Genomic DNA, 27,807 nt, shown 5'->3' on the forward strand with positions numbered 1-27,807 from the left:
AGTAGTGCCCTTTCCCAGGGTGACCCCAGGGCCTCTCCAGGGTCTCCTTAGCTCTCCCTCTTGCTGCTACCAGAGCACTGCCCTGGCTGGTGTCCCCTGGGGCAGGGAGGACCTCCTTCCCTGCCTGGATGCTTGAGTCTGACTCCTGACACTTCCTGGTGACAGCGGGTCTGGCCCTCCATGTGCTCGCCTGTTCCACCCACTATAGGTCTCCGTCTCCTGTCCCCTCCGCACTGTGCCCTCTGCTGCCACTCCCAAACTTGCTGAAAGCCCCTCCCCAGAGCCAGCTAATCAGGCCTTGCCCTCCTCCCAGCCCGCTTTGAGCTCCGGAGATAACCCAGGTCACCCTGCTTATCTGTGTGCCCTGCGCCTCCCCCTTGCTCAACTCCAGGAGCACTGGGTTCCCAGGTGGCTGGGGTGCAGGGGCGGTGGGCTTGGCAGGTGGTCAGGGGCGGGGAGCATGGCCTGGGACTTGGGGTACAGCAGACAGCCCTCTCTCTGCTGCTGGCTCGCAGAAGAAGCCAGCAGGAAGGAGATGGGGGCGCTGGGCTCTCCCATGCCGCTGAGGGCTGGACCCGCTCTGTTGCCGCAGGAGGAAGAGTATGGAGGCCGAGGGGGCCGAGGAGGAACCGGAGGAGGAGGTGAGTGGTACGGGCTGGTCTCTGCCTCTGCTGCCTCTGGTTTCTGGGTTTCTGTTCTCTTCTTGGCCCCTGGCCTGGGCCCTCGGGCAGCTCCGCCTTCTCGTCTCCTCCCTGCTGCAGACACCCTGGCATCTGTGTCCTCCCTCGGATTGCTCCTACCTGAGACCAAAGCCTAGGCCGGGAGTCCATGCTGGGGCCCTGACAAGGGGGTGGCCTTGCACATAGAGGTGGCAGGCTCCAGAGTGGGTGGGGACCCCACATCTCCTCCCCTCGCAGGCCTCTCTCTCTGCCTGTTGCCCTGGCCACCTGAGGGACCCTTACTGGCCCCAGCCTCCTGGGGTGTCCATGGGTATTCGAGGACTGCCATGGCGGTATCAGCCCCTGGCCCAAACAGAGGGGACCACGGGTGTGACAGGGCCCATGCCTGCCCAGGGGCTCTCTGGACTCTGCCTGGAGTCTTCAACCTTGGGAGAGGAGTGGGTAGGTAGCAGATGTGAGTGGTGGGTGGCCCCTGGCGTGTGTGCTGTCCCGTGGGTCCTGGGTCACGTCTCTTCAGGACTTGATGAGCAGCTTCTTGAATGGCATCTGTCCCTTGTCTTGTTTTTGTTTTTGAGGCGGGCACTGGGTCTCTGAGCTGTATTTCCAGTCCCTGTTTTTGATTTTTTGAGACAGGGTCTCACTGTGTAGTCCAGGCTGGCCTTGGACTCACAGCAGTCCTCCTGCCTCAGCCTCCTGAGTGCTGGCTGGGATCACAGGAGTGCACCCCCACACCCAGCAAGTCTGTGTCATTGTGTCCTTTTTTTTTTTTTTTTTTTTTGTCTTTTTCGTTTTTTATCAGTACCAGGATCGAACTCACAACTGCCTGCTTGCAAGGCAGGCGCTTATGCCGCTGAGCTAAATCCCCAGCCCCCATTGTGTCCTTTTAACCTGCTTCCTGACAGGGACTCTGTGGGTGTATGCATGGCTTCTCTGTGTCCACACGGAGAGGTTTTTGTCCTCTCACTGGCTCTCTGTGCCTCTGTGGGTCTGGCCACTGGGCCTTGTGGAGGGGCGTGAGTGTGTGTGTGTGCTATTTGTGCAATTGTGATCCTTCACTGTGGCCTGTGTGCAGCTGTACATGGGTGTGACCCTCAGCAGCTGCCCCGCTAACCTGGCTGATCCCGTAGGCGCCTCCCCCCGGCACCGCCTGGAGCCCATGGACACCATTTTTGTGAAGAGTGTCAGGGACGGTGGCCCTGCGCACAGGGCCGGGCTCCGCACAGGTGAGGCTGGCCAGGGTGGAGCTCCCGGACAAGGGTGGGGACAGGCTGCTGATTCCCCACTGGGGTACCTGCTGGGCCTCGGGCGCCCCTTGCCTCTCATACCTGGCCCCACCTTGTCCCCAGGAGACCGGCTAGTGAAGGTGAATGGCGAGAGTGTCATAGGGAAGACCTACTCCCAGGTCATCGCGCTGATCCAGGACAGGTGAGCCTTGGCCTTGGGGGAGGGGGGGACACCCCGGCCTTGGTGGCCGAGGTCCTTGTCCTTTGCCCAGCTTGACCTTAGCCCTGCCCCTGCAGCGATGACACCCTGGAGCTGTCCATCATGCCTAAGGACGAGGACATCCTCCAGCTGGTGAGTCCTTCCCCTGTGCTGCCGTGGGGGTGGGGGTGGAGTTGCCCGACATGGCCCGCAGCACTCTCTGGGCGGGGGCTGCCTGTTGCTTCATTCAGCGCTGCTGTGTCTGCAGGCTGAAGGTGCTGGCCTTGGCAGGCAGGAACCCAAAGACGTGGCCCAGCGGGCCCTGCCAGACTGGCACGTTCTGTTGGTACCTGTGAGAGGTGCCTAGTCTCCACCTCCTCTCTGTGGACCCTGAGGAAGGGTCTCTGGGTAACCCCCATGCACCAGGTCCCCCCAGCCACCCCGTCGTCAGCTTCAGGACATGACACAGCCCACAGCACTGTGCCTAGTGTCTCACGGACACAGACCCGGCTGCAGGACAGATGTCCCCCAATGTCACAGCCTGCACAAAGCAGGGCCTCGAGACCCTCTCGTCCCCACCCTATGGCAGGAACACTGTGGAGGTCTCAGGACAGCCTGGGCTCTTGCTGCACGATGGAAACACCAGCTGTGCGTTATCCCACGCATGTACACACACCGCAGTTCCTCCTGCCCCTGCGGCCAGCAGTGTCACAGGAGCCCAGATTCACACACCCAGATGTGCAGCCTGCACCCTCTCCCCCACTCCTGGGCACACTTAGAACATAGCACAGGAGGCGCCACCAAAGGCCACTGCCCCCAGATGCCACCGCCTCCGCCCACACAGCCCTGGGCACAGTGCCTGACTCCCTGGTCTCACAGGCCCCACCACATGCCAGCTTGCTTGGCCAGAAGTCGCTGCTCCCGTGTCTCCCAGGCCCAGGGAGCCCTGGACCAGCTGGTCATCACTGTAATCACAGGGCCACTGTTGGCACCATGCCCCTTGGGAAACCTGCAGCCCTGACCTCAGTTGTCCCCTTGTGCCTGCTGGGGAGGGGGAAGATGGTGGAATGGGGCTCAGGGCCCAGGAAGATGTGGGTCAGAAATCTTGCCTTGGGCACCTCCCTGCAGACTGAGGCCAGGTGGGTTAAGAGGGGGTGACAGGCAGGACCAGGGTGGCCCACTCTCTCCCTCAGGAGGGGCAGAGCAGCCTCGGTCACAGCTCCCAGCCCTGCTCCCCGGTGGGCTCCAAGGGTCGGCAGCTCCCGATGTTGGCATCTGGGTCGTCCACAGCACCCCAGACCTCTGGTGGCCGAGGGCGGGGCCCAGGCATTCCTGTGGTCGGCAGCCAAAGCTGCAGGCCAATCGGGTCCCAGCAGCGGCTGACGCCACTGTCGACGCGCAGTCCCTCCACACCCATCCTCCCTCTCCTCCTCCCACGGCCCTGGCCCTCAAGGAGGGAGCCGGTGCTGGGCGGGGGCGCAGGAGCTGCAGGGCAGAGGCAGACGAGGGGCCAGGACCCGGCACCAGGCTAGGCCAGACAGCCATAGTCTGGGGCATCCGCGGCAGGGCAGGGCGGGGTACAGGCAAGCGGGACGCTGTCCCCACCGCCCTGAAGGCTCCCTGATGCGGGAGCCCAGCGGGATGGCAGGAGGGAGAGGTACGTGTGGGGCCCTCCTGTGCCAGGCTGGAGGGGTGAGTGCGGGGCGTGGCTCGAGCATCCCTGTCACGTGATGTTTGTGCTGCTCGTGGGTGTGGGTGTCTCATTGTGCTCCGTGCACCCAGAGTCCGTGCGTGTGTGTGTGTGTGTGTGTGTGTGTGTGTGTGTGTGTGTGTGTGTGTGTGTGCTGGCCTCCCACCCTCAGATACTTCCCTCTGCCTCCGTCAGGGCAGCTCAGTCAGGGCTGGGCCAGGCGGCCAGGGCCATAGGCCTGCAGCCTGTTCCCGGCCACCTCCTTTTTTGGCAGGGCCTGGGCGCCGGCCCTGTCATTCTTCAGCAATGCAGCGTCAGCCTCGGGAGCCAGTGCCAGGTTCCAGGCCCGGGGATGGCAGAAGGTGGCCCGGGGTCCCTCCACTGCCTGCCATGGGCCTGCCCCTCCTCTGGGCTGGTCTCAAGGGGACAGGATGTGGCATGGCCCCTCCTCAGAGGGTGGCCTAGCAGCCAGGCCTCAGCTCCCTGTCCCTGGCCCACCCCGCCCTGGACACACCCCTTGATGGCTTTCTTCTCTATCCTCACTGCTGCCACCTCAACTAGTTTCCCCGCCCCACCCACGTGGCTGTGGCTACGAGCAGTGGGGTCCTAAGGGGTCGCAGGGCAGCATGGGGTGGCCCTGGGGATCTGGAACACAGACTTGGGGACATTTGAGGCTGCAGGCTGTTCTTGCTGCCGGTCCCATCTGGAGCCTGTGAAAGAGAGAGAGAGAGAAAGAGAGAGAGAGAGAGACAGACAGAGAGAAACAGAGACACCCGCCACTTCTTTGTCCTCCCCTTGGACTTTGTCTGGTGTGTGCCCGTCCACCCCTGCCTGGTCCTCCCCCCCACAGCCCTTTGGGGTGCCTTGGGGGTCCCTGCTCACATGTGTCACTGTCCCTGGCAGGCCTACTCCCAGGACGCCTACCTGAAGGGGAACGAGCCCTATTCTGGAGAGGCCCGCAGCATCCCCGAGCCACCCCCGCTCTGCTACCCCCGAAAGACCTACGCCCCGCCAGCCCGGCTGTCCGCCTGGGCCACTATGGTGCCTGAGCCCGCCTCGGCCCTGCCCAGCGACCCCCGGAGCCCCGCCGCGTGGAGTGACCCAGGGCCCCGCGTGCCACCCGCCACCCGCACCCCTTCGGAGCCCTCTTCCTCGGGGATGAGCCAGCCCCGTCCGAGCCCCGGCGCCTTCCTTCACCTTCCCTCGGAGCCCCGGACGCCCCAAGCCTTCCCGGAGCCCAGCGGCCGGGTGCTCCCCAGCAGACTGGAGTGCCAGCAGGCCCTGTCACACTGGCTGTCCAAGCAGGTGCCCCGCAGAGCGGGGGAGAGCCGGTGCCCGGCCATGCCGCCCCGTACCCGCAGCGCCTCCCAGGACCGGCTGGAGGATGTGACTGCCCACCGCGTGTGGCCCTGCTCCACATCCCAGGACGCCTTGAGCCAGCTGGGCCAGGAAAGCTGGCACCAGGCTCGCTCGGAGGATTATCTGGGCCGGGCCACTCGCTCTGCCGAGGCCCTGGGGCCAGGCGCACTGGGGTCGCCCCGCTTTGAGCGCTGCGGCTGGGCCTCCCAGCGCCCCACTGCCCGCACGGTCACCTGCCCCGCTCGGGATCTGCCAGGGCCTCAGGCCCCACCTGTGCCCGGCCTGCAGGGCCTGGATGACACTGGGTACGTCGGCTACCGCAGCTACAGCCCGTCCTTCCAGCGCCGGACTGGCCTCTTGCACGCACTTTCCTTCCGGGACTCGCCCTTCGGGGGGCTGCCCACCTTCAGCCTGGCCCAGACCCCCACGCCATTCCCACCTGAGGCCTCTGAACCACCCAAGGTGTCCAAGCCCGAACCCAGCACCAGGGCCCTGGAGCCCCCCACCGATGATCACCGCGAGGAGGTGGTGCTGAGGCAGAAGCCACCCACTGGCCGCAAGGGTCCACCGGGCCCCACCAGGCAGATGAACCTGGGCTTTGGGGAGGAGACCCTGGAGCCAGAGGCCGGTGGGCGAGGCGAGCGCCCGGGCCGGAGGGTGGCCCCTTTGGCCACCACTGAGGACTCCCTGGCTTCTATCCCCTTCATTGGTGAGTGACAGGGGCAGTCGGGGGCTTGGCTTGCTGTGCCCACCCACGTGCTGTGCCCAGGGCCCGAGTGGGTACGGATGGGATCTTCTACTCTGTCCATCTGTCCTTTCGTTCTCTGCAGTTCATTTGTGCTTTCCAGACATCGTCTTCCACTTTTGCTTTCCCTCCTCCATCCCCGCCCTTCTGTCCATCTGTCTGCCTCGGATCCTACCCTCTTATTTTTGAGACAAGGTCTTGCTGTGTATCCCAGGCTGGCCTCAAACTCATGGCGATCCTCCTGCCTCAGCCTCCCGAGTGCTGGGGTCACAGGCGTGCACCACCACACCTGGCACTGCTCTTTCTTTTGTTCCTCCTTTCATGTGTTCTTTCTTTCCACCTGTCCTTCCCTCTGTCTGTCTGTCCTTACTCTGGTCCCCTGGCAGATGGTAGCAGCAGGCTGTGTGGGCTCCTCCTGGGTGTGCGGAGGACAGAGCAAGCCAGGGCCATAGGTGTGGCCCAGGGAACTCGGAGGACAGGGAAGGCCCAGTGGCCTAGACAGGGCGTGGTGGGCATGGAGAGAATGCTGGAAAAGAACATTTTGGCCAAGACTTGAGGGATGGGGTGGGTGGGTGGGACGGGCCTGTCTGGGTGATGGCATGGGCCACCTGCTGCCAGGCAGGAGGCCGGGGAGCCCCTAGGTCCTGGCCTGGCTGGAGGTGCTGCCTCACCTCCTGTGGGGGTGGTTGGGGCCCAGGAGGAGCCGAGGCCTCTCAGATTCTTGGTGCCTGTGAGGGGCAGCGCTGGGTCCTGGAGCTGGGGAGGACCGGCCTGGCCAGCAGGTGACACTTGGGCGGGGCCGTGCTCAGGTGCCCCTATCACTCACTCCATCCCAAAGAGAGTAGAGCAGAGAGATGTAGCCCCAAAGACTCAGTCTCGGGAGCCCCAGTCTGAGGGGGGAGGCTCAGCCGTGCTGCTGCCCGTAGAGTGTGTGTGGGGCAATGCTGCAGGGCCGTGGGGGGGCTCTGGGCCGAGCCGAGCAGCTGTCTACGGCTGTTACACCGTGCTCCCTCCCCGACAGACGAGCCTACCAGCCCCAGCATTGACCTCCAGGCCAAGCACGTCCCTGCCTCTGCTGTGGTCTCCAGTGCCATGAATTCGGCGCCCGTCCTGGGCACCAGCCCGACCTCACCCACCTTCACCTTTGCACTCAGCCGCCACTACTCGCAGGACTGCAGTGAGTGCCTGGTCCCGGGGTGCCTTCCAGGGCCCTAAGCTCTGTCCCCATCTCCTGGCCTGTACTACCGGCCCTGGGATGAGCTGACCACGCGGCCGGTTGGGCTTTGCAGGCAGCATCAGGGCCGGGCGCCGCTCTTCCTACCTGCTGGCCGTCACCACTGAGCGCTCCAAGTCCTGCGACGATGGGCTCAACAGCTTCCGGGATGAGGGCCGGGCACTGCGGTGAGGACTGGGCGGATGCGGGCAGCGGGGAGGCCACTGCCCTGCAGGGCGGCTGTGCTGCAAGCCTGGGCAGCTGCAGGCCAAGGTCCCCTGGTGCCACCCTGGCCCTCACCCTGGCCCTTGCTCCTCAGGCGCCTGCCAAGTCGCGTGCCCAGCCTGCGGGTGCTCCGGAGCTTCTTCACTGACGGGGTGAGCGGCGCGGGGCAGGGTGGCTGGAGCCCGACTCCAGCGGGTGTGGGTGTGGGTGGCATGGGTTTCTGACTGACCTGAGCCCTGGGGTTCCTGCTCCTTCCTCCCCGACTCCCCGCTCCGCCCTTGTGACCCATGACCCACCCTGCACCGCCCACCCAGAATCTTGCCTGGCTCCTGCCCTCCTCTAACCTGGGGACTCACTGCAGTTCCGGCTGGCCTCGAACTTGCAGCAGTTCTCTTGCCTCAGCCTCCTGAGCGCTGGGATCACAGGCATGTGTGCTAACACACCTGGCCTTTCTCACTTGGTCCTGCTGGGGAATTTCAGCACCCACCTGACCTTTCCCAGCTGCCCCCTCTCTTGGCGCCTTCTGCTGGCCCAGACTCCCTGCAGGTGGGGTGCTCTCTCGTGCTGTGGTCCTGGGGCCCCTGGGACCCATCCCTGTGCCTCCCTGGGGAGATGCTGCCCATGTGTGAGTGGTGTCTGCTGCAGGCAGCATGCTGAACAGGACAGGGCCGGGGACAGCAGCCATACTGATGGTGAGGCTGGACTTTTGGGGCAGCATCGGGTTAGGTGTGTAGCAGCTGCAGCTCCTCCTCCTCCTCCCCCTACACCACTGGGAGTGAGCCCCGGGCCTTGAGAGCCGGGCAAGAGCTCCCACCCAGCTGCACCCTGGTCCTGTGACTCTTCCCTTTTCTTTTTCCTGTTTTTCTATTTTGAGACACGGTTTCCCCTTGCTGGCCTTGATGGCGTGGTGATTCTCCTGCCTCAGCCTCCTGAGTGCTAGGATCATAGGTGTGTGCTATTGTGCACTTCAGGCATTGGTTGTTTGGGGTGTTGTAGTACTAACTGAGGCCTAGGGCCTTCAAACTGAGCTACGCCTCAGCCCTTTTTGATTTTTTTAAAATTTCAGGGCAGTCTTGCTAAGTTGCTAAGATGCCCAGCTGGGTTTGCACTTTCGATCCTCCTGCCTCAGCCTCCTGGAATGCTAGGAGTGCAGGTGTGTGCCACCACGTCTGGGCTGACTGTTTATGGACTGGAAAATTCATTTGGATTTGGCGCCCTCCGTGTGGTGCTTGGTTTGATAGCTTGCCCCCACCGCCACCCGGCTGGCTCTTTATCACTTCCTGGGTTTACTTAACTCCCCTGCCCTTGTTGTCTGCCTCTGGACACTGTTGACATCGTCACTTCCTCCCTGTGACCCCTCGAGGCCATGGCTACCTGCTCTACTCCCTCGGTCTTTGTTGATGTTCCCACTTCCCCGTTGACAAATCGCTTCCGGTTTCCTTGATTCCTTCCGGGCTGTGAAGTTAGCAGGGTGTGAATTGACTTTTCTAGTTGAGGAGGCTCGGGTCAGCCTTCCCGCTTCGGGCTTCACTCTCGTGGCTCAGAGAGGCCAAGCCAGGCCCTGGAGGTTGCACAGCGCTTTGGAGGACGACGCAGACATGCACCAGGCCCGTGAGGCTGCCCGTGGCCCAGGGGGCTCCAGAGGCGCTCACTGGTGTAGTCCCAGCCACCCTCACCCGCCCCTGGTTCTGTCCCTGCAGTCCCTGGATAGCTGGGGCACCTCCGAAGATGCTGATGCCCCTTCGAAGCGCCACTCAACCTCTGACCTCTCGGACACGGCCTTCAGTGACATCAGGAGGGAAGGCTGGCTGTCTTACAAGCAGGTCCTCACCAAGAAGGGGAAGGTAAGACGGGCGGGAGGCCGAGACAGGAGGACGCAGGTTGGGCCATGCAGCTGCTGGAGGCAAAAGGCACGGCAGGGATAGGAATCCTCGCAACCCGTCTCCCTGAGACCCACGGGACACCCCGAAAGCGGCAGGGGGAACAAGGGCAGAGTGCCTCCAGGGGAGCCCAGGCCCGAGAAGTCAGGGGGCTCTGCCTCTTCAGGCCCGGCAGCCCCAGGCCGCTCTGGTACCCTGCTGAGAGTTACAGCAGGGGGTGGGGAGGGGGGCAGCTGGCTTCCGGTGAAGGGGAGAGATGAGGCAGCTGCCTGGAGGGGAGAGGACCCGGCAGTGGCCACCATGAGACCCAGGTGAGTGAGAAGGTGCAGGGGCCTGCCCTGTAGGGAGGGCAAGGACAGGCAGGACCCAGAGACCCCGGGGGAAGAGCCACCAGGGGTGGCAGTGCCCTGCTGACCCCCAGGTCCACTCCAGAGCAACCTGGGGCCTCACGGTGAGCCTGGCTGACTCCCAACCCCTGACCCTGCGTGACTCAGTACCCTAATCTGGGAGTGCAGCCCACGTCCTCTGTGCTCCTGAACTAAGTTGTCAGACAAAGGAAATAACATGGGAGGTGGGGACTTTGTGGTGTGGTGAAACAGGAGGCCCTGGCTCAGCCCTCAGCCCCAGAAAGTCACAAATAATACGAAATATGTAAATAACCCAGTGAGCTGGGCGTGGTGGTGCACACTGTAATCCCAGCCCTCAGGAGGCTGAGGCAGGAGGATTGCCTTGAATTTGAGGCCAGCCTGGGATACATAAGGGAGTTCAAGCTCAACCTGAACTGCAGAGCGAAACCCAAATAAGTAGAATGATCTCACCCCACACAGCAGTACACACCTGCAATCTCAGCCCCTGAGAGGCGGAGGCAGGAGGATTGCAGCAAGTATGAGGCCAGCCTGGCCCACAGAGTGAGACCCTGTCTCAAGAAACCTAAGTGACAGTGATGTGGGAGCTGCTGTCCCCCACTTGGTAGCCATCAGTGTCTCTCAGGATCGCAGGGATCAGTTCTGGCCCCCACCCTGTCAAGAGGACACCGAGATCCCAGGCATCTCAAGTCTTGTATATAAAATGGAGCAAAACCAGGTACTGTGGTGCACACCTGTAATCCCAGCACTTGGGAGGCTGAGGCAGGAAGATCACCATGAGTTCAAGGCCAGCCTGGACTACACGGGGTGTTCTCATGTTAGGATTTTGGTCTCAAAACAACAACAGCAACAACAAAAGCAGTATAGATCACACACATCCTCCCATCAGTTCATTTTTTTATTCGTTGTAGCGCTGGGTGTGGAGCCTGGGGCTTTCATACTGAGCCACATCCCTGGCCCTTCTTAATTTTATTTTGTGACCACATCATGTTGACTCACTCAGTTCCCCGGGTTGAGTTTGAGCCTGAGATCCTCCTGCCTCTGCCTCCTGAGTGCTGCCATCGCAGGGATGTGTCCTCATGCCCTCATGCCTCTGCTTTAAATCATCCTGGGGACTTGAAGGGCCTTGTAGGTGTGGCTGCTGTGCGCGTGGTCATCTTGCTGATGGAGCGGAGTGCGGCCTGCTGGGGTGGACGCCATGTTTTTCCCAGAAGGCTCTGTTGACTGGGGTTAACAAGTGTCTGGTGTTGACACCCTAAGCCTCCCTGATCTGTGGCCAGGAACAGGGTCTCCTCTGCTGATGGCTGCAATGAGGAGGGCTGGGTGGAGAAAGTACATTTGGCCCAGGACCTGTGGGGGCACAGATTCAGGGTGGGCCCTGGAGGATGAGACCTTGGGGGAGAGGTTAGAGAGGAAGGTTGGCCTGGCTGTGTTCGAGGCCTGGGGTATCCTGATAGAGGAGTACCCTGCACGGTGGTGAACACCTGCAATCCCAGCACTCAGGAAGCCCAGGCAGGAGGATTTCTATGAAATTGAGGCCAGCCTGGGTTCCATACTGAGTTCAAGGCCAGTCTCAAGACCCCGTCTCAAAAACAAACAAATTAACAACAAAAAATGGCAGCCACTTCCAGACTTGGTGACCTGGGAGGCTGAGACAAGAGGTTTGCAAGTTCAAGCCCAGCCTAGGCAATTTAGTGAGACCCTGTTTCTTTCTTTCTTTCTTTCTTTCTTTCTTTCTTTCTTTCCTTTTTTTTTTTTTTTTTTTTTCAGTCTTTTTGAGACAGAGTTTCATGACACAGTTCAGGCTGACCTTGAACTCCTTTAGTAGTCCAGGCTGGTCTCAAACTTGGCAGTGACCCTCCTGCCTCAGTGTCTTGAGTGCGAGGATTACAGGCATGCACCTCCATGCCCAGCTGACTGTTACAAAATAAAAGAAAAATTCAAAACACCGGGCTGCAGCTGTGGCAGTAGGGTGTGAGACCCTGGTTTCTATCCCTGACACTAAGCCCACAAAGCAGAGGTGGTGTGACCACAGAGGGTCAGCACACCAAGCTGAGTGAGCAGCAGGGGTGTGGGGTGCCGCTCTTGTCCAGTGTGGACTATGAGCCACCTGGAGGGTCCCCCAAGCTCCTGTCCCCAGTGCTGGGGGTGTGAGTACTTTCAGAGGCTGAAAGACAAAAACTGGATGTCACTTGACCCCTGGGTCAAGAGTCGGCCACCTATGTGGCTGCCGTCCTCTGTCCTGCAGAGCTCGCGAAGGAGGTGTGTGACACAGAACCTACAATCTGACAGGGTACCCCAGATTTGCAGGGGACCCGGTGGAGCCGGGGTCATCTGGCTCCTTTAGTCTCAGGGAGCCCTGGGCACTGCCTCTCTGTAACCCTAGGATTCCCCTGGAGAGGAGTTTTTTTACTTTTTTGAGATAGGGTCTTGCCGTGCACGCCTGTCTGACCTAGAACTTGCAGTGATCCTCCTGCCTCAGCCTGCTATATGCTGAGACCAAAGGCCTTTGTGTTTGGCTTTGTTTTTGTGGGTTTTTTTGATACTGGGGAGCCGACTCACAGCCGCATGCTTGCCAGGCAGGTGCTGTGCCTCTGGGCTCTGTCCTCCACTTGGAACTTGAGGCTGCCCCACCGTGAGTTCTTGACCTCAGCCTCAGTGGAGAACCCGGGCCTGCACCAGGCTCCCCCAGGGAGAACTCTGATGATGTCATTGTCAGGGGGTCCCCGAGCCCATCCCAGGTGCACCTGTCCTGGCCAGTAGTCACCTTGCCCTGCCTTGATCTGGTGGGGGATGCAGCTCCCACCTTGAGTGTGGCTGAGACCCCAAAGCTAATTCCTCGGTGGTGTTAATGGCCCCTCATCCCAGCCAGACTCCGGGCCCTGGGCTGCAGAGAGCAGGCAGACGAGCTCCCCACCAGGAGCTGGGGAGACGGACCCGAGGCTGTGGCAGGTGCTCAGCATTGGTCAGTGATGTGACCAGGGTGCCTGTTCGGAGGGGCACTGGGGGGAGGAAGTGGTCCAGGAGTCCCTGGAGGGACAACAGAGGTGTCTTTGACTCTTGGGCCTGTGGGGAGCAAAGGAGGGAGCTACCAAATCATAGTATGGGCACACCTGTCCCTGGTGCTGGAGGCTGAAGCAGGAGGGTCGCTGCACATCGGAGGCCAGCCTGGGACACCAGCCTGGGACACGCAGGCACTGAACCAGGGGAGGCCGGGCCAGGGGCAAGAGCGTCCCGCGCGCGCTCACGCGGCTCTCCGTGTCGTGTCTCCGCAGAAGGCGGGCGGCGGCCTGCGCCAGTGGAAGCGGGTGTATGCCACGCTGCGGGCACGCTCGCTCTGCCTGAGCAAGGAGCGGCGGGAGCCCGGGCCGGCGGCGGCGGGGGCTGCGGCGGCCGGCGCAGGTGAGGAGGAGGCGGCGGCGCCCGTCTGCATCGGCTCCTGCCTGGTGGACATCTCCTACAGCGACACCAAGAGGAGGCACGTGCTCCGGCTGACCACCGCTGACTTCTGTGAATATCTCTTTCAGGCTGAGGACCGCGATGACATGCTGGGCTGGATCAGAGCGATCCGGGAGAACAGCAGGGCCGAGGGCGAGGTAAGCTGGGCGCCGGGGCTGCGGGGGGCCGCAGGGAGGGGCGACCCCACCTTCGGCTGTGGTGCTGACGTTGCCCCCTCTCCTTCTGCCTAGGACCCCGGCTGTGCCAACCAAGCTCTGATCAGCAAGAAGCTTAACAATTACCGCAAAGTGAGGTGAGGCTCGGCTGAGGGTTCGGGGGGTCGGGGCTTACCCCTAGGAACCCCAACAGTCCTGGGTGCAGGGTCTGCCGGGCCCACCAACACCACTCTCTCCTCTTTCTCCACAGCCATGGCTCTGGGCCCAAAGCTGAGGCCTCCCCCAAAGTCTCTCGGGGGCTGGGGGGGCTCAAGCCGGAGTTCCTCCGGCAGAGTGCGGCCCGCGCCCTCAGGACACAGGAGCAGCCCGCGGGGAGCAAGGGTAGGCGTGGGGCACGGGTGGGTGGGTGGGGGCTTTTCCCTGCCTTGAGCTTCTCCCTAGGGAATAGATGCCACCCACCGTGTCCCCAGTGTGTCCCAGCTCTTGTGGCTCATGTGATACGGCCGTTTACCTGTCCTCTCTGCCTCCCCCTCCCAGATGACAGTGCAGCTGCCCCCAAAACCCCGTGGGGCATCAACATCATCAAGAAGAACAAGAAGGCCGCCCCGCGGGCCTTCGGGGTCCGGCTGGAGGAGTGCCAGCCGGCCACAGAGAACCAGGTGGGCCCCTGCTGCACCGGGCGGGCCAGCGGGCAGGCAGAGATCTCGGCTCGTGGCCGACGCTATGGGGAGTTGGGGGACCCAGCCCGAGGCCACCAAGCCTGGGACCAGCGCCGCCAGATCATTTTCCCTCCGCCTAAGGACCGGAGGTGGCAGCGTGGGAAGCTGTCCCCCTAACACCCACCCCGCTGTCCCCAGCACGTGCCCCTGATTGTGGCCACCTGCTGTCGCATCGTGGAGGCCCGGGGGCTGGAGTCCACCGGCATCTACCGGGTGCCGGGCAACAACGCTGTGGTGTGCAGCCTGCAGGAGCAGCTCAACCGTGGACTCGGGGACATCAACCCCCAGGACGAGGTGGGTGCGACCCAGCTTTGACTGGGAACCATGCTTCTGGGATTCAAGGCCAGCTCGCAACTCCTTCAGACTTGGGGTTTTTCGATTCGCTGTGCCAAGGAGCAGGCTCAGGGCTTCCTGCATGCTAGCCCTGTACAGATCCCGGGCTGGGCTGGGAGAACACACAAGGTTCCCAGCAAGGCCAGCCACCGGTGGCCAGGAAGGGGCGGGCCACACAGGCTGGGGGGCTAGCTGCCGCTTTCTTTTGGCTTTTTTCCTTTTTATCGGTCCCGGGGATCAAACTCATGACCGCCTGCTTGCAAGGCAGGTGCTTATGCCGCTGAGCTAAATCTCCAGCCCCTAGCTGCAGCTTTCTGTAAGAGCTTGTAGCTGGGGGCTCGATGCAGCTGCACACAGACTACAATTGGAAGTGTGTGTATGTGTAGCTGGACATAGGCGCACACCTGTCATTTCAGCCTCTCGGAGGCTGAGGCAAGAAGATCAGCACTAGTTTGAGGCCAACCTGGCTACATAGTGAGTTCAAGCCTAGCCTGAATTACGTAATGAGATTTGTCTCAAAGAAATGAAATGAAATAATAAGTAAAATAGATAAAAGCAAAATAAATTTTTAGCCAGGCACAATGGTGCATACCTGTCATCCCAGTTAACTTTGGGAGGCTGAGGCAGGAGGATCACAAACTTGAGCCCAACTTGGGCAGCTTATTAGCCAGAGTCTGTCTCAGAATGAAATTTAAAAAGGGATGGAGAGGGGCTGGGGATTTAGCTCAGCGGCATAAGCGCCTGCCTTGCAAGCAAGCAGTCGTGAGTTTGATCCCTGGTACCAATAAAAAGGAAAAAGACAAAGAAAGGGGCGGGGTGGAGAGATAGATAGCCCTAGGTTTCACTCCTGGCACCGCAAAGAAAACAAAGTTTAGAACACAGGCAGTGGCTCTCAAGCAGTGTTCCCCAGAGTCCCAGGGTTCCACGGGCAGCCATGGCAGGGTAGGACCCCTGCTCTCCTCTGCTCTGCTGTGCTATTTCCTGGAGGCTCATGTACGAGTATTTGACAGAAGAGGCTCTGATGAAAAAGAATTTTCCTAGAAAACCATGAACGTGGCCAGTAAGTTCCCAGTGTCCTCGTGGCCACCGTCTGTGGGTGCTGGGGAGAGGAGCGGAGGTCTCGGACAGGGTGGTGTGTGGGGCCATGGCATAGGCAGGGGGAGAGGCTGCCAGCCCCAGAGCAGCGCCAGCTCCAGGAGCGGGCTTTGAAGGGTGCCCTTGATTGAGGGGCCTGTGGCATTGCCCAAACCCAGAGAAGGACGTGAGGGTAGACACCTGTGGGGCTTGGGGAAGGCGACTCTGGAGGCCATGGGCCGTGATCTGGTGGAAGACAGGCAGCTGAGGAGGTTTTTGAGACAAAAATATCACTATGTAGCCCAGGCTGGCCTCAAACTTGTGGTGACCCTCCTGCCTCAGCCTCCAGAGTGCTGGGATGAATGCTTGTGCCCCCAGCCCTGGTCCTCTTTTGAGACAAGGTCTCGCTGAGTTCTTAGAGGGAAGCTAAGGGCAGGTCTACTCCATTCCCAAATGCCTGGTGGCTACAGATGCCAGGCCTGGGCAGGGGCCGTGGAATCTGAGGGAGTCTCCACATGAGGGCAGAAGGTGTAGGGTGCAGGGGAGCCCCAGCAGAAGTGGGACCTGGGCAGCTTTCAGAGGGGTTGAAGGGAGTTTGGGCCAGGGAGTAGCCCTGTTGGATTTGGGTCTGAGCCTGGGTTGGAGAGGCCTAGGGCCCTCAGGGGCATGGGTGAAGGGACAGAGGTTTCCACCCAGCAGGACCCATGGTGGGGTGCCAGGCAGAGCTGGGGTGCGGCGTCCTAGATCAGGGCGGCATTGGGCCTCCGAGCCAGAGGAGTGACCCTTGGCTGCGATGCAGGGCAATGGCGCCCTCTCATGGACAAAACGAGCAACCACTGCTGGTCCTGCGGCAGGCGTCCCTTTGGACCGACAGTGGCCTGGCCTCTGTGCCCAGAGGAACCCGCAGCTGGTGCCGTGGCATGGCTGACAAGGCAGCTGCGATGACAGCTCCTGTGGCTGCGGTCGCTGGCCGGGGAGGCAGGTGGAGTGCAGGGGCCTCATGCGGACACAGGGCCGGGTCTGACACCTCTGTCCCTCCCCAGCGCTGGCAGGACCTCAACGTTATCAGCAGCCTGCTTAAGTCCTTCTTCCGGAAGCTGCCCGAGCCTCTCTTCACCAACGGTGAGTCAGAGGCACAAGTTAGGGTGGGCGACCCCAGCCTGCTCCACTGTGGCCACCCGGGGATTGAATCCAGCCCAGCCCTTTATATTTTAAACTTGATTAATTAATTAATCTTTTTGAGACAGGGCTTTCCATGTAGCCCAGGCTGGCCTCAAACTCAGTGATTCTCCTGCCTCAGCCTCCTGAGCTTGGGGTTGACAGGAATGCACCCCCACGCCTGGCCTTTTATTTATTTATTTATTTATTTTGAGACAAGATCTCTCTCAGTCACTAAATTGTCCAGGTTGGCTCCAGTTTGCAACTTTCCTGTCTCAGCCTCCCAGAGTGCTGAGGTTACAGGCATGCACTGCCTTACCTGGCTCTGGTCACCTTTTTATTTGGTTGTTGGTTTTAGTTTTGGGTCTTTTATTTTGAAACAGGGTCTCACGTTATAGTTCAGGCTGTCCTAGAACCCACAGCAGTCTTCCTGCCTGGCAGAGGGCGCACTGTTCCTATCCCCCCGGCCCACTGGGGTGGCAGCTCCCACTGTCTGGGCGCTGGCGCTGGGTGCTGAGGCCTCTCCCTGCATCGCCCTCCGGGCAGGACTCCTCACAGAAAGCAGAGCCTCAGAGAAAGAGCCTTTCCTGACTCTGTCAGTGTTCCCATGTGGCTTGTCGGAAGCCATCCGCACTGTCCCCAGTGTGGAACCGGCAGAGAGGTCGGGGATCCCCCGCAGCAGTGCCGTTGGCACAGTTCGCCCCCAGCAGGACTGTGGCTTTGACCACACAGAGCTGGGTCCTGTTCCAGATCAGCCCTGTGCACGCACGGTGGTCTGAGCGGACTCTCCTCTGCCAGTTCGCTGCCGCAGACCCTGCTACGCCACAGGAACCCTGCAGGTCTGTCCCTGCTCTGGGCGCTTGAGAGGGTTGCTGGGTCAGCTGCAGGTTGCTGGGTCCACGCCTGGTTCAGCAGGGGCCCTTGGGAGCTGAATTCCAGTAGTGAGCGGAAGCAAGGCATTAGCAGGTGGCGCACGCCTGTTGTCCCCAGTCCCTGGGAGGCTGAGGCAGGAGGGTTGCAGATTGGCAAGGGCAGCTTGGGCTGCATAGCAAGAGCCTGTCTCAGAAAAAATAAAAAATGGGAAGCTGAGAAGCAGGCTGAAGGTCACATGGAGCTACTTTTTTTTTCTCTCTCTGTTCTCGTAATTGCACTCAAGATCTCATGCTGGCCAGGCAGGCGCTGACTGCGGAGCTGTGTCCCCCCTCACTACGTTACTGTTACTGCCGTTGTTATTTTTGCAGTGCTGGGGATGGAACCTGGTGCTTCACACACTCGCCCCTGGGCGTGGGGAGTGGCTTCTTACATTGGCTTTCACTTTTCTGGTTACTTAGATTCCATCTCTGCTCTTTACTTCTGGCTTTCTGTTTGCTCCGTACTTTCCCGCCCACATGACATGTCCCTGTTTTTGTGCTGGCCTGTGTTTCTCTGTCTCTGCTTCTCTTTTTGTAGTACTGGGACTGAGTCCTGTGTTTTTTGTTACTGACTAGTGGGAGCGAACTCAATGTGGATTATAGGCATTAATCCTTGGTTTTTGTAAATATTTGCTCTAGTCTGCTATTTCCCTTTTCAATTTAGAAACTTGAAAAAACATTTTTTTGGTATTGGGAATCAAACTTACGACCTTACACTTACCAGGTGGGCACTTGTGCCACTGAGCTAAATCCCTGGCCCCGAAAATGCTTTTTAAACATATCCTTAAGTCATAATTATGACAAACACCTGTAATCCCAGCCCTTGGGAGGCTGAGGCAGGAGGATCCCAGGGTTGAGCCCGAGGCCTGCCCAGCTTAGTGATGGCCCATCTTGAAGCACAAGAAGGGGTGGAGCAGGGCCAGGGGTTCAGCTCAGCGGCATAAGCGCCTGCCTGGCAAGGGCAAGATTGAGTTCGATCCCTGGTACCCAAAAAAAAAGGGTTAGGGCTCAGTTCAATGTGAGGGCCCTGGGTTCCATCCTCAGTGCCCCAGGATGATTGATAGATAGATGGGATAAACAGGTGATAGAGGGATAGATGGCAGATAGGTGACAGTGGATGATTGATGGATAGCTAGATTATGGACACATGGTCCATGGATGACCAATAGGAAAGAGCAAACCTGCCCTAGCCCCCACCCAGCCTGACCCCCCAACCCCCGTCATGTTGCAGACAAATACAATGACTTCATTGAAGCCAATCGCATTGAGGATGCCAGGGAGCGGATGAAGACGCTGCGGAAGCTGGTGAGGGGTCGGGGTGCTGCCAGCAGGAAGGACAGGGTGGGGCACCCCAGGTGCGGGAGACCCAGGGCCCAGGGCTCCCCACTGCGTGGGCTTAGTCCCCCAAGGTACCTGGGAGAAGGGCTCTCAGGGTGGCCCAGATGTGACAGCCCGGTCCCCACTCTCCCGCCCAGATCCGGGACCTCCCGGGCCACTACTACGAGACGCTCAAGTTCCTAGTGGGCCACCTCAAGACCATCGCAGACCACTCAGAGCAGAACAAGGTAGGCAGGACCCGTGGTCCCCTCCTGCATCTGGCCAGTGGCTTCTGGTGTCACCTGAGCCTCTGAGGTTGTCACACAGGGCTGACACCCTGGCCCCCTGCCCCAGCTTCCTCCTGCCGTGCTGGGCCAGGTGCTCAGGGCTGCCCCCTATGGGCGTGCAGGTTGGGCACTGCACCTGGCTTCCAGGCCGGGGCTGGGCACTTCCATCCCGAGCCAGGTGCCCGTCCCCAAGCCCAGGATGGCTCTCCATGCCCCTTGGGGAGGCGGAAGGCAGGGCTGGATGCTGACCCCATCTGCTCACCCTGCCATTCCCAGATGGAGCCCCGGAACCTGGCCCTGGTCTTTGGGCCGACGCTGGTGAGGACATCGGAGGACAACATGACAGACATGGTGACCCACATGCCCGACCGCTACAAGATCGTGGAGACGCTGATCCAGCATGTGAGGGCGATGGGCTCTGTGGCTCCAGGCGGGGCGGGGGCCGAGTGGGTCTGCAGGTGGCACCAGGCCTCGGTGGGAGGGACCTGTAGGGAGACAGGCAGTGTGTGGCACAGAGCCCAGGCTTCACCTCCAGCTGGTACAGGGGCTTCTGGAGGCCAAACACAGGGGACGCCCAAGTCTTTTTTTTTAGGCAGAGTCTTGCTGGGCAGCCCAGGCTGGCCTCAAACCCACGACAATCCTCCTGCCTCAGTCTCACAGTGCTGGATGACAGGGGTGCCCTTCCACTGTAGGACATTTGGCAGCCGTGACCTCTCTGACTAGATGTCGGGACCTCTCCCCAATTGCAGCCACTGGGACTCCCCCAGACTCTTGCCGGCCCTGTGTGGGGAATGCAGCTCCCTGCTGTGATGCGGAGGCTCCGGTCCTGGCACCAGCCTGCTCTCTGGGCCACCCCGTCTCTCTGCCTCAGTTTCCTTGTCAGTAAAGCACAGGAGTAACAGTGCTCAGCGCACAGGGCTCTGGGGAGGGCTACATGAGTCAGGGTCTGCATGGTGCCGGGAAAGGCAGCCTGAGAGTGTCACCAGCCATGGTCATCATTGCCCTGCAGAGCCCCAGACAGGTGCTTGGAGGGGACCCAGCCCTGCAGGTGGGGAGGGCAGAGCTGTGCTGCAGACGGAGGGGTCACGGCTGTCAGGGCAGTGGAAGGTGCCACAGGTGCGAGCCTGGGGCTCCCCAGCCGCTCCAGGCCCTCCCTGAGACCAAACCCGTAGTGCCAACAGCTCGGGTGGAGCCCATGCTGGTTGCGCGCTACCTTCCACACATCCTGGCAGAAACCTTTGAAACTGAAGGTGGCGCCAGCCGATGGGTCCCGGGTGCAGGGCTGGGACCACTGTCCTGGGTCTCTGTGATGGAGAGGTCACACTGGACTCTACTGCCTCACTTCCCCCCAAGAAATAGGAGCCCCCATCATTCTTTCTGGGGTGCTGAGGGCGTGGGGATCTCTGTCCTCATATAACTACTTCCTGCTGAAAGGGGCCGTGGGCCCCCTAATTATGTGCTCTCCGACCCCTCTGGGGTCTTGGGGCTCCCCAACCGGCTGGGGGAAAAGCCTGCCAAAGACACTGAGGAAAGAGCTGTGTCTGTGGGTTGCAATGCCTGGCGAGTGGGGGAGCAACTTGCCGAATCTGACAACAGAGTCCCTCTGCTGTTAGTCTGGGGACGCAGACTTCCATACTTCCTGTGAAGCACAGAGAATGGTAAAGGAGTTTAGATAAATTCCCAAGAGTCTGGGCGTTGTAGTCCTCGCACGATTACCTACATTGTGGATCCGATGGGATCCACAGCTGATTGGGACCCCAGCCCCAACAGGAGTCTCCCGACAGGTGCCTGTTGAACCTGGTGGGTGAGGGGTTATTGGTGACCCAGTTTATCTACACCCACAGCAATCTTTGAGCCTTGCTTTTTGTTTTGTTTTTGCTGTTGGTGGTGTTTTTGTGAGACAGGGTCTTGCTGTGTAGCCCAGGCTGGCCTCAAAGAGAGGATCCTCCCGCCTCAGCCTCCCAAATGCTGAGATTATAGGCCTGCACCACTACCCATGAGTGGAGTCTTGCTTTTGGAAGAAGGGACTCAGGCCTTCTCGCAGCTCGCAGGAGGACAGTGTCAGTCCTGAGAAATCCCCCTGATCATTGTGACGTAGGTTTCTGTAGCTCTTTATCAAGTCCCCTGTGGGAAGGCAGTGGCTCCTCGGGAGCTGAACTACGCTGAGCTCTTGAACTGTAAGGTGCCAGTTTGTCTGAGTTCCCAAGGAGATCTTAGTCATGTGTCTTTGGGGTCTCTTGCCATGAACGGGCAGCAGCTCACTTGGGAGATAGACTGTTGAGCAGTTGTAGAATTTTCTAGGCTTTTGTCTTTTCTTTACCTCAGTGCCCAAGCCGGGGCTGTGCACTGTTTGGGGCAGAGGTCCTGGGGGCAGGGGTTTGGCCACAGTGCTCTGTTGCAGCTGAGAGCTCTGGGATGTCCCTCGAGGCCCTTCCATGGGTGACCATTTTTCCACTGGGTGCTGTCACTTAGGTCCTGCCAGCCCGGTGGGCAAAGGCAGGGGTAAAGCATCTCTGACTAGGGCTCCCCTGGACCCCAATTATGGCCACAGGTCTAAAGGAGGGTGTTTCAGGGGTGGGGAGAGAAGGAAATTAAAGCAGAGTAATAGAACTTGCTTACCCATGATGCCTAGGGTGGCCTGCACGTTTCACAGATGTTGGGGTGTCCTGGCCGGGGCATTGGCTTCTTCGAGTGCCATAGCCCTTGGTCCTTTCCAGTGGTAGAGCCATAAAAGCCTGAACATAAGGGGTTTTACAGCACTTTCCTTGCCCTTTTTTTTTTTTTTTTTTTTGTCTTTTTCTTTTTTATCGGTACCGGGGATCGAACTCATAACTGCCTGCTTATAAGGCAGGCACTTATGCCGCTGAGCTAAATCCCCAGCCCCTACCTTGCCCTTTTCAAAAGGATCTAACTGCAGAATAGTATAGTGCACTCATGTAATCCCAGCACTCGGGAGGCTGAGGCAGGAGGATTGTTGCAAGTTCGAGACTAGCCTGGGCTACAAAGTGAGCTCAAGGCCAGCCTGAACTGCACCACAAGACCTTGTCTCAAAAAGACCAAAAAATAAAAAAGAAATAGAATTTAAATACAGAGAAGGATCATAATTTAGACTGCCATTCTGTGCCCAGCTTTCGCCATTTCTGAGCTGAGCCTGGACCCACACGGGACCACAGTGGAAGCTGTTCTTTCTTCGGATTGTCATGGCCAAAGTTTGCAGCTTTTAAGGGTGCAGCCTAACGGTGCCCCTGGGCTCTGCAGTGTGTCCTGTGGTGTGTCAGGGCCCACGCAGAGGAGACTGGGTCTGGGTGCTCGGGGGTTCCCTGCAGAAAGAGGAGACCCCTGAGTCAAGGCGTCCCTTGTGGGACTCCAGCCCTTGCGACAGGTCTCTGCCCTAGGCAGCTCTGGTATCTTCTTTTTATTTGTTTTTCTTAGAACTCTTCACACTCGGTGGTGCTGCTTGGCTCCTTGGGGAGGGGAAGGAGCCCCATGGCGCCCCGAGAGACCGTGTCCCTTGGATTCATCCCAGTAGTAAAAAATTTGGTCCTTTTTTTAGGGCAAGAGATAGATACCTCTTTTTTACCACTTAAGAGGAATAAAACCCTGGCCCCCAGCAGACCTTACCGGCAGGTCCCCTCGGCTCACTCTGGCCCTGAGGCCATTTCTTTTCTTTCTTGTTTTTTTTAGACAGAGTCTTGCTATGTAGGTCAGGCTGACTTTGGACTCACTAGCCCAAGCGGGCCTTGAACTCATGACCCTCCTGCCTCAGCCTCCCGAGTGCTGGGATTGCAGAGGGCTCTGAGGCCCATTTCTAAGTGACCTGAATTTCCCTTAGAACAAAGAGGGACGGAATCTAACCCAACTTAGAAGAGAAGCAGAGGGGAGTCCCACATGCTTCCTAAAAGCAGAGGCTTAGCTCTGCTCTGTCCGAGGGTGAGATTCCCTGGGGTCCGTGAGGTCAGCAGAAAATGGTGAACAACATGGTGGAACCACAGGCCTGAGCCACGCCGGGGCCGAGATGACCGCCAGACCCAGGGGAAGCTTGGCTGGATGGAACAAGGGGGAGAGGATGCCCCCATACAGAAGGAGAAGGGGGCGAGTGAGCCCTTGAGCACAGGCAGGTTCCCAAAGGCGTGAAAAAGCTCACCAAAGTCTTGGGAAAGCAAAACAACCCTGGGCCACAATGGCATGTTCAACACTAGGTTATATACAAGGGACCCGAGTGGCCCATTTGGCAACTGGGTTAATAACAGGCTTTCTAGCAGCCCCCAACCCACGCAGCTGTAAATACCATGGTGTCCCACTGGTTGCTACCAGGGCCTGCATCCCTCAGCCCTCACATAGAGGGCCTGGAACCTGTGGCACCCCTCCTGCCTCAGCCTCACAAGTGCTGGGATCACAGGCCTGTGCCAGCAGCCCTAGCTTTCTCCTAATTTATTTATTTACTTACGGGACAGGGTTTCACTGTGAGGTTCAGTCTTGAACTCACAGAGATCCTCCTGTCTCAGCCTCCTGAGTGCTGCGATGACAGCTGTGTGCCACCATGCCTGGCCAATTTTAGCGTCTTTCCAGAAAGTTTTCATGTTATTCATACTTTATCATCATCATCATCATCATCATTTGCAGCTCTGGGGATTCAGCCCAGGGTCTTGGCACAGAGCGCGTAGCATTCCTTGTCAGGGTGAGCCCTGGTTACCGACCCCCCGCCCCTGATGTTTTGGGGGACGGTGGTTTTAGGTTCTCAACAGAATAGAGGAAGCTGCAGTGCAGTGATTTCCCAGAAGGCCCTCCGCCCCCCATATGGCAGCCTCCCCATCGCCACACCTCCGTGGGGTGGGACACAGATGCTCTCAGTGTGGTCCTGGGCCGGGGTGGAGCCCTGTGCTAGGGCAGACGGAGGCACGTGTGGGTGAGTGGATGCCGCTGGTCTCTCCGCTCTCTCCGGGCTTTGCCTTTTCCAAAATGACACGCAGTTGGTGCCATCTGCGTACGCCCTTTAAAAGCTGGTTTCTTTCCTTAGTACCGTGGATGGCGTTTTCTCCTCTGCCAGTTATCTTTTTCTTTCTTTTTCAGTTCTAGGGGTGGACTGGAGGCTCCCCAAGCTAGCCACATGCTCTGCCACGGAGCTGCCCCGTCCTTTGGATTTCATTTCGAGACTGAATCTCTTTGAGTCACCCAGGCTGGGCTAGATGTCTGCTCCTCCTGCTTCAGCCTCCTGAGTGGCTGGGGTTGGAGGCCCGTGTCCCCTAGCCTAGGTTTATAGTTGGCTTTTGGGAGTTCTCTGTGTACTGTGGACCGAAGTCTTTTGTCAACTGTATCTTTTGAATATTCTTTCGTTTTTGTACTGGGAATTGAACTCAGGACCTTGCACTTGCCAGGCAGGCACTGAGCTACATCCCCAGTCTGTCAGCTGTATCTTCTGAAAGTATCTCCCCACCTCCCCCATCTGTGGTCTGTATTATTGTTTTAACTGTTCTCTCAGAGCAGATTTTACTTTTTTATACTGGTGTAAGGTCTTTTTCTTTGAAATTAAAATTTTCTGCTCAGCTGGGAGTGATGGTGCACATCTGTAACCCCAGCACTCAGGAGGCTGAGGCAGGAGGATCACTGTGAGTTCCAGACCAGCCTGGGCTACAAAGCGAGTTCCAGGTCAGCCTGAACTGCATAGTGAGACCCTGCCTCAAAAAAACGAAAACTAAATAAAATAAAGTAAAATTTTGAGACAGAGTCTCAGAAAGCTGCCCAGGCCGGCCTCAAACTTGCCATCCTCCTACCCCAGCCTCCTGAGTAGCTGAGATTACAGGTATGCACCACCTTACTGTATTTGGATTTTATTTTCTTTCTTGTCTTTCCTGTCTTGCTTTGGATAGGATAGGGGAGGCTGAGGCAGGAGGATTGCTGGGAGTTCGAGGCTAGCCTGAGCTACATAGCAAGACCCTGTCTCAAATAACCAAAATAAATAATAATAAATTAATTAAAAACCAGCTTCTTAGTTACTCTCACCTGTTTCCAGCTTCCCCCAGACCTGAATCCAGATTGTCATGTATGTTCTGTGTTTGTCCTTTTTTTTTTTTTTTGTTCGGTTGTGTTTTTAATTTTCAGTTTTGTTTTGCTTTTGACTTGGGGTCTTGCTATGCAGTCTAGGCTGGTTTTGAACTCACTTTGTAGCTCAGGCTGGTTTCAAACTCCCAGTGACTCTCCTGCCTCAGCCTCCTGGTAACCGTCACCTTTTCTGTGCTCATCCTCCTGCTCTGGGTGAACTGCTTCCCCGCAGCAAAGGGGGTCTGGGGGTGCACTTTCCGGTGTCTTAGGACAGCTTCAGGTCACCTTCACAGCAGACTTAGGGATGTAAAACCCCAGGTTCAGAACCACAGCCCTCAGCATGTAGAGGACCACACTTCTCCAGGGTCCGCTGTTCTCAGGCAGGGGTGGTACCCTAGTGTGCAGAGTGGGGCACCCCTGTGGCCTAGAGTGTGCTCAGCGCTGGCTGCTTCTGGCCGGCATGGGGTGTGAGACACAGTGGGCCAGCCCATTTGGGGACAGTGGGGACAGTGGGGTCGAAGGGCAGTGGCCTCCAGCCTGGCTATCCCAGGAGGAGTCCCCGTACCCCTGATCTCCTCCCTTTGTTCCCCCCACAGTCAGACTGGTTTTTCAGCGATGACCAGGACAAGGGCGAGAGGGTAAGTCGGGGGGAGAGGTAGGCCCTGGTCCTGGGGGCCCAGCCATCCGGCAACTCACCTGCTGACCCTCCTGTCCATTGCAGACCCCCGTGGATGACAAGGAGCCCCAGGCGGTGCCCAATATTGAGTACCTGCTGCCCAACATCGGCAGGACGGGGCCCCCTGGTGACTCCGGCTCAGGTGAGCAGGGATCTGGGAGGGCCGGGTGGGAGGGACTCTGCGGGCACCTGGCCCCTGGCTGGGTGTCCCCTCCTGGCGCCTGCGCCAGGGCCTGCCGAGGCCGGGCCTCTCCTGTTGGGTCGCAGTGCCCTCCTCTTCACTCTTGGGGTGCTGTGTTAATCTGTTCCTCCTTTCCTCTCCCTGCCTCCCTCCTCCAGCGGACCAGTCGGAGAGTTAAAGGGTACAGTGCGGTGTTGCGGCCTCGGTCACTAACAGTGGCGAGTGATTAGAAGAAGGCTGGGCAGGCAGGGGTCCCCTCCCCACCTCGATCTAGTCACCCCTGCCAGGAGGAGCCTGTGGCCACATGCAAGCCTGCTCCTACCCCAGCCCCGGACTCTGGGGCCACATTCCGTTACCCAGGACTAGGGAAACTTGGTGGGGACTCAGGGGACCTGGCTTCTTTTTTTATATATATATATATATATTTTTGGCCTTTTTCCTTTTTATCGGTACCCGGGATCTAACTCACGACTGCCTGCTTGCAAGGCAGGCACTTATGCCACTGAGCTAAATCTCCAGCCCCCGGGACCTGGCTTCTTTAGGGACCAGTGAAGAAGCCTTTCTGGCTAAGCATGGTGGCCCACACCTGTAACCCAGCATTCAGGAGGCTGAGACAGGAGAATTGTCAGAACTTGAGGCCAGCTTAGGCAACAGTGAGTTCAAGGCCAGCTTGGCCTACGTAACAAAACTGCTGTCTCCGAAACAAAGACCAAAAAGCTTGGTGTAACCAGCTCCCGCCTCAGCTCGGGACACCTGGCCTCTGTCCTCCGAGGCACCCGAACGGCCCCTGGCTGCTGGCTACTCTGGCCGAAGCCCTAGCTGTCCAAGGCCCGGGTGGGTGGCCGGCGCCCCCGTCTCTTCTAGTCACCCGCTGCACCCTGTGTGTCGTGTGGTCGCCGTCTTGCTCTTCTCACTGTGTGGGGCGGGGCGGGGCTAACCTGCCTGTGTGGGAGTGTGGAGTGTGGATTAACCACTGGCAGGGGACATGGCAGGACCTGCTTCTGGGTCCTGCTGGCCCCAGCACACAAAGGGAGTGGGACTTGGTCCTTCCTGACTGCCAAACATGGGGACTCTGCCCTGGGGACAGTTTGGCCTGAGCTGTGGCTCCGGCCCAGCCCCCTGTCCCTCCCCTGCACCTGCTCCATTTCCACCATCACTGCTGCCCTCCCTCCCTCTCCCCTCCTTTCTGCCTTCCCCCTCACCCCTCCTCCCTCTCCTCTTCTCCCCCCCCCCCCCCACCTCATGTCCAGGGCAGCACCATCACCTCGCCATGCACGCTGTGGTCCCATCGTCCAGATCCGTGGCGTGCTGTGTGTCACTGTGGTGGTCTCTGTGATGCATCGACATTTGGCATTTTGTCCCCGAGTGACAGGGACAGGGTGGGGGGCCAGGGCAGGAACCAGGCCCAAGGAAAGACACCCTTGCCTGTGTGACCTGGGGTGGCAGCTGGGTTCACTCCTGCCTCTTGATGGAAGTGGTGAGTGACATCATGTCCTCCCTGTCCCCATCCATTCCCCTATAGAAAACGCCACCCCACAGAGCTGGGCATGGTGGCACACGCCTGTCATCCCAGCACTCGGGAGGCTGAGGCAGGAGGATTGTTGGGAGAAAGAGGCCAGCCTGGGCTACAATGTGAGCGAGACCTCATCTCAAAAAGAAAAAAAGAAAAAGAAAATGCCACCCCTGTCACTCACCCTCCTGGGGCCCGGAGATCTTGGGGCTTTGCCTCCCGGGTTTCTGAAGCCTTCAAGGCAGGGAGCTGTGTTCCAGGACTCGCCTTTCTCTCCTGGGGTGTAACTTCCATTTTCTTTCTGTTCCCCCTCACAGACTTCACCACCTGCAACTCGGCCAAGTCCAAGGTAGGCGCCTGCTGGCCCCTGGGTTTCAGGCAGGAGAATTCGGGGATGCCAGGGTCTGGG

General features: G+C 59.2%; 1 protein-coding gene across 7 annotated transcripts in view; it reads left to right on the forward strand.

Annotated features, from left to right (window-relative positions):
* The window catches only part of Arhgap23 (Rho GTPase activating protein 23), a 58,810-nt gene that overhangs the window by 26,136 nt on the left and 4,867 nt on the right, over positions 1–27,807 (forward strand). For 4 of the 7 annotated variants that reach the window (XM_063251449.1, XM_005002410.4, XM_063251451.1 and 1 more), the window contains exons 3-23: positions 593–641; positions 1,808–1,903; positions 2,027–2,105; positions 2,201–2,255; positions 4,696–5,860; positions 6,918–7,073; positions 7,186–7,297; positions 7,429–7,486; positions 9,035–9,178; positions 12,855–13,175; positions 13,269–13,330; positions 13,444–13,574; positions 13,731–13,852; positions 14,051–14,206; positions 16,363–16,441; positions 18,620–18,693; positions 18,864–18,953; positions 19,269–19,394; positions 25,628–25,669; positions 25,753–25,849; positions 27,716–27,747. In XM_063251449.1, the coding sequence (XP_063107519.1) occupies positions 593–641; positions 1,808–1,903; positions 2,027–2,105; positions 2,201–2,255; positions 4,696–5,860; positions 6,918–7,073; positions 7,186–7,297; positions 7,429–7,486; positions 9,035–9,178; positions 12,855–13,175; positions 13,269–13,330; positions 13,444–13,574; positions 13,731–13,852; positions 14,051–14,206; positions 16,363–16,441; positions 18,620–18,693; positions 18,864–18,953; positions 19,269–19,394; positions 25,628–25,669; positions 25,753–25,849; positions 27,716–27,747 (3,246 nt within the window). Of the gene's footprint in view, positions 1–592; positions 642–1,807; positions 1,904–2,026; positions 2,106–2,200; positions 2,256–2,311; positions 3,760–3,816; positions 4,602–4,695; positions 5,861–6,917; positions 7,074–7,185; positions 7,298–7,428; positions 7,487–9,034; positions 9,179–12,854; positions 13,176–13,268; positions 13,331–13,443; positions 13,575–13,730; positions 13,853–14,050; positions 14,207–16,362; positions 16,442–18,619; positions 18,694–18,863; positions 18,954–19,268; positions 19,395–25,627; positions 25,670–25,752; positions 25,850–27,715; positions 27,748–27,807 lie in introns of those variants that run through there. The other 3 variants (XM_063251450.1, XM_063251452.1, XM_063251453.1) reach the window with 3 other exon arrangements.

Source organism: Cavia porcellus, unplaced genomic scaffold, assembly GCF_034190915.1.
Source record: "Cavia porcellus strain 051 isolate PalLab524CR breed Dunkin Hartley unplaced genomic scaffold, mCavPor4.1 scaffold_6, whole genome shotgun sequence".
In the NCBI taxonomy this organism is placed as follows: Eukaryota; Metazoa; Chordata; class Mammalia; order Rodentia; family Caviidae; genus Cavia; species Cavia porcellus.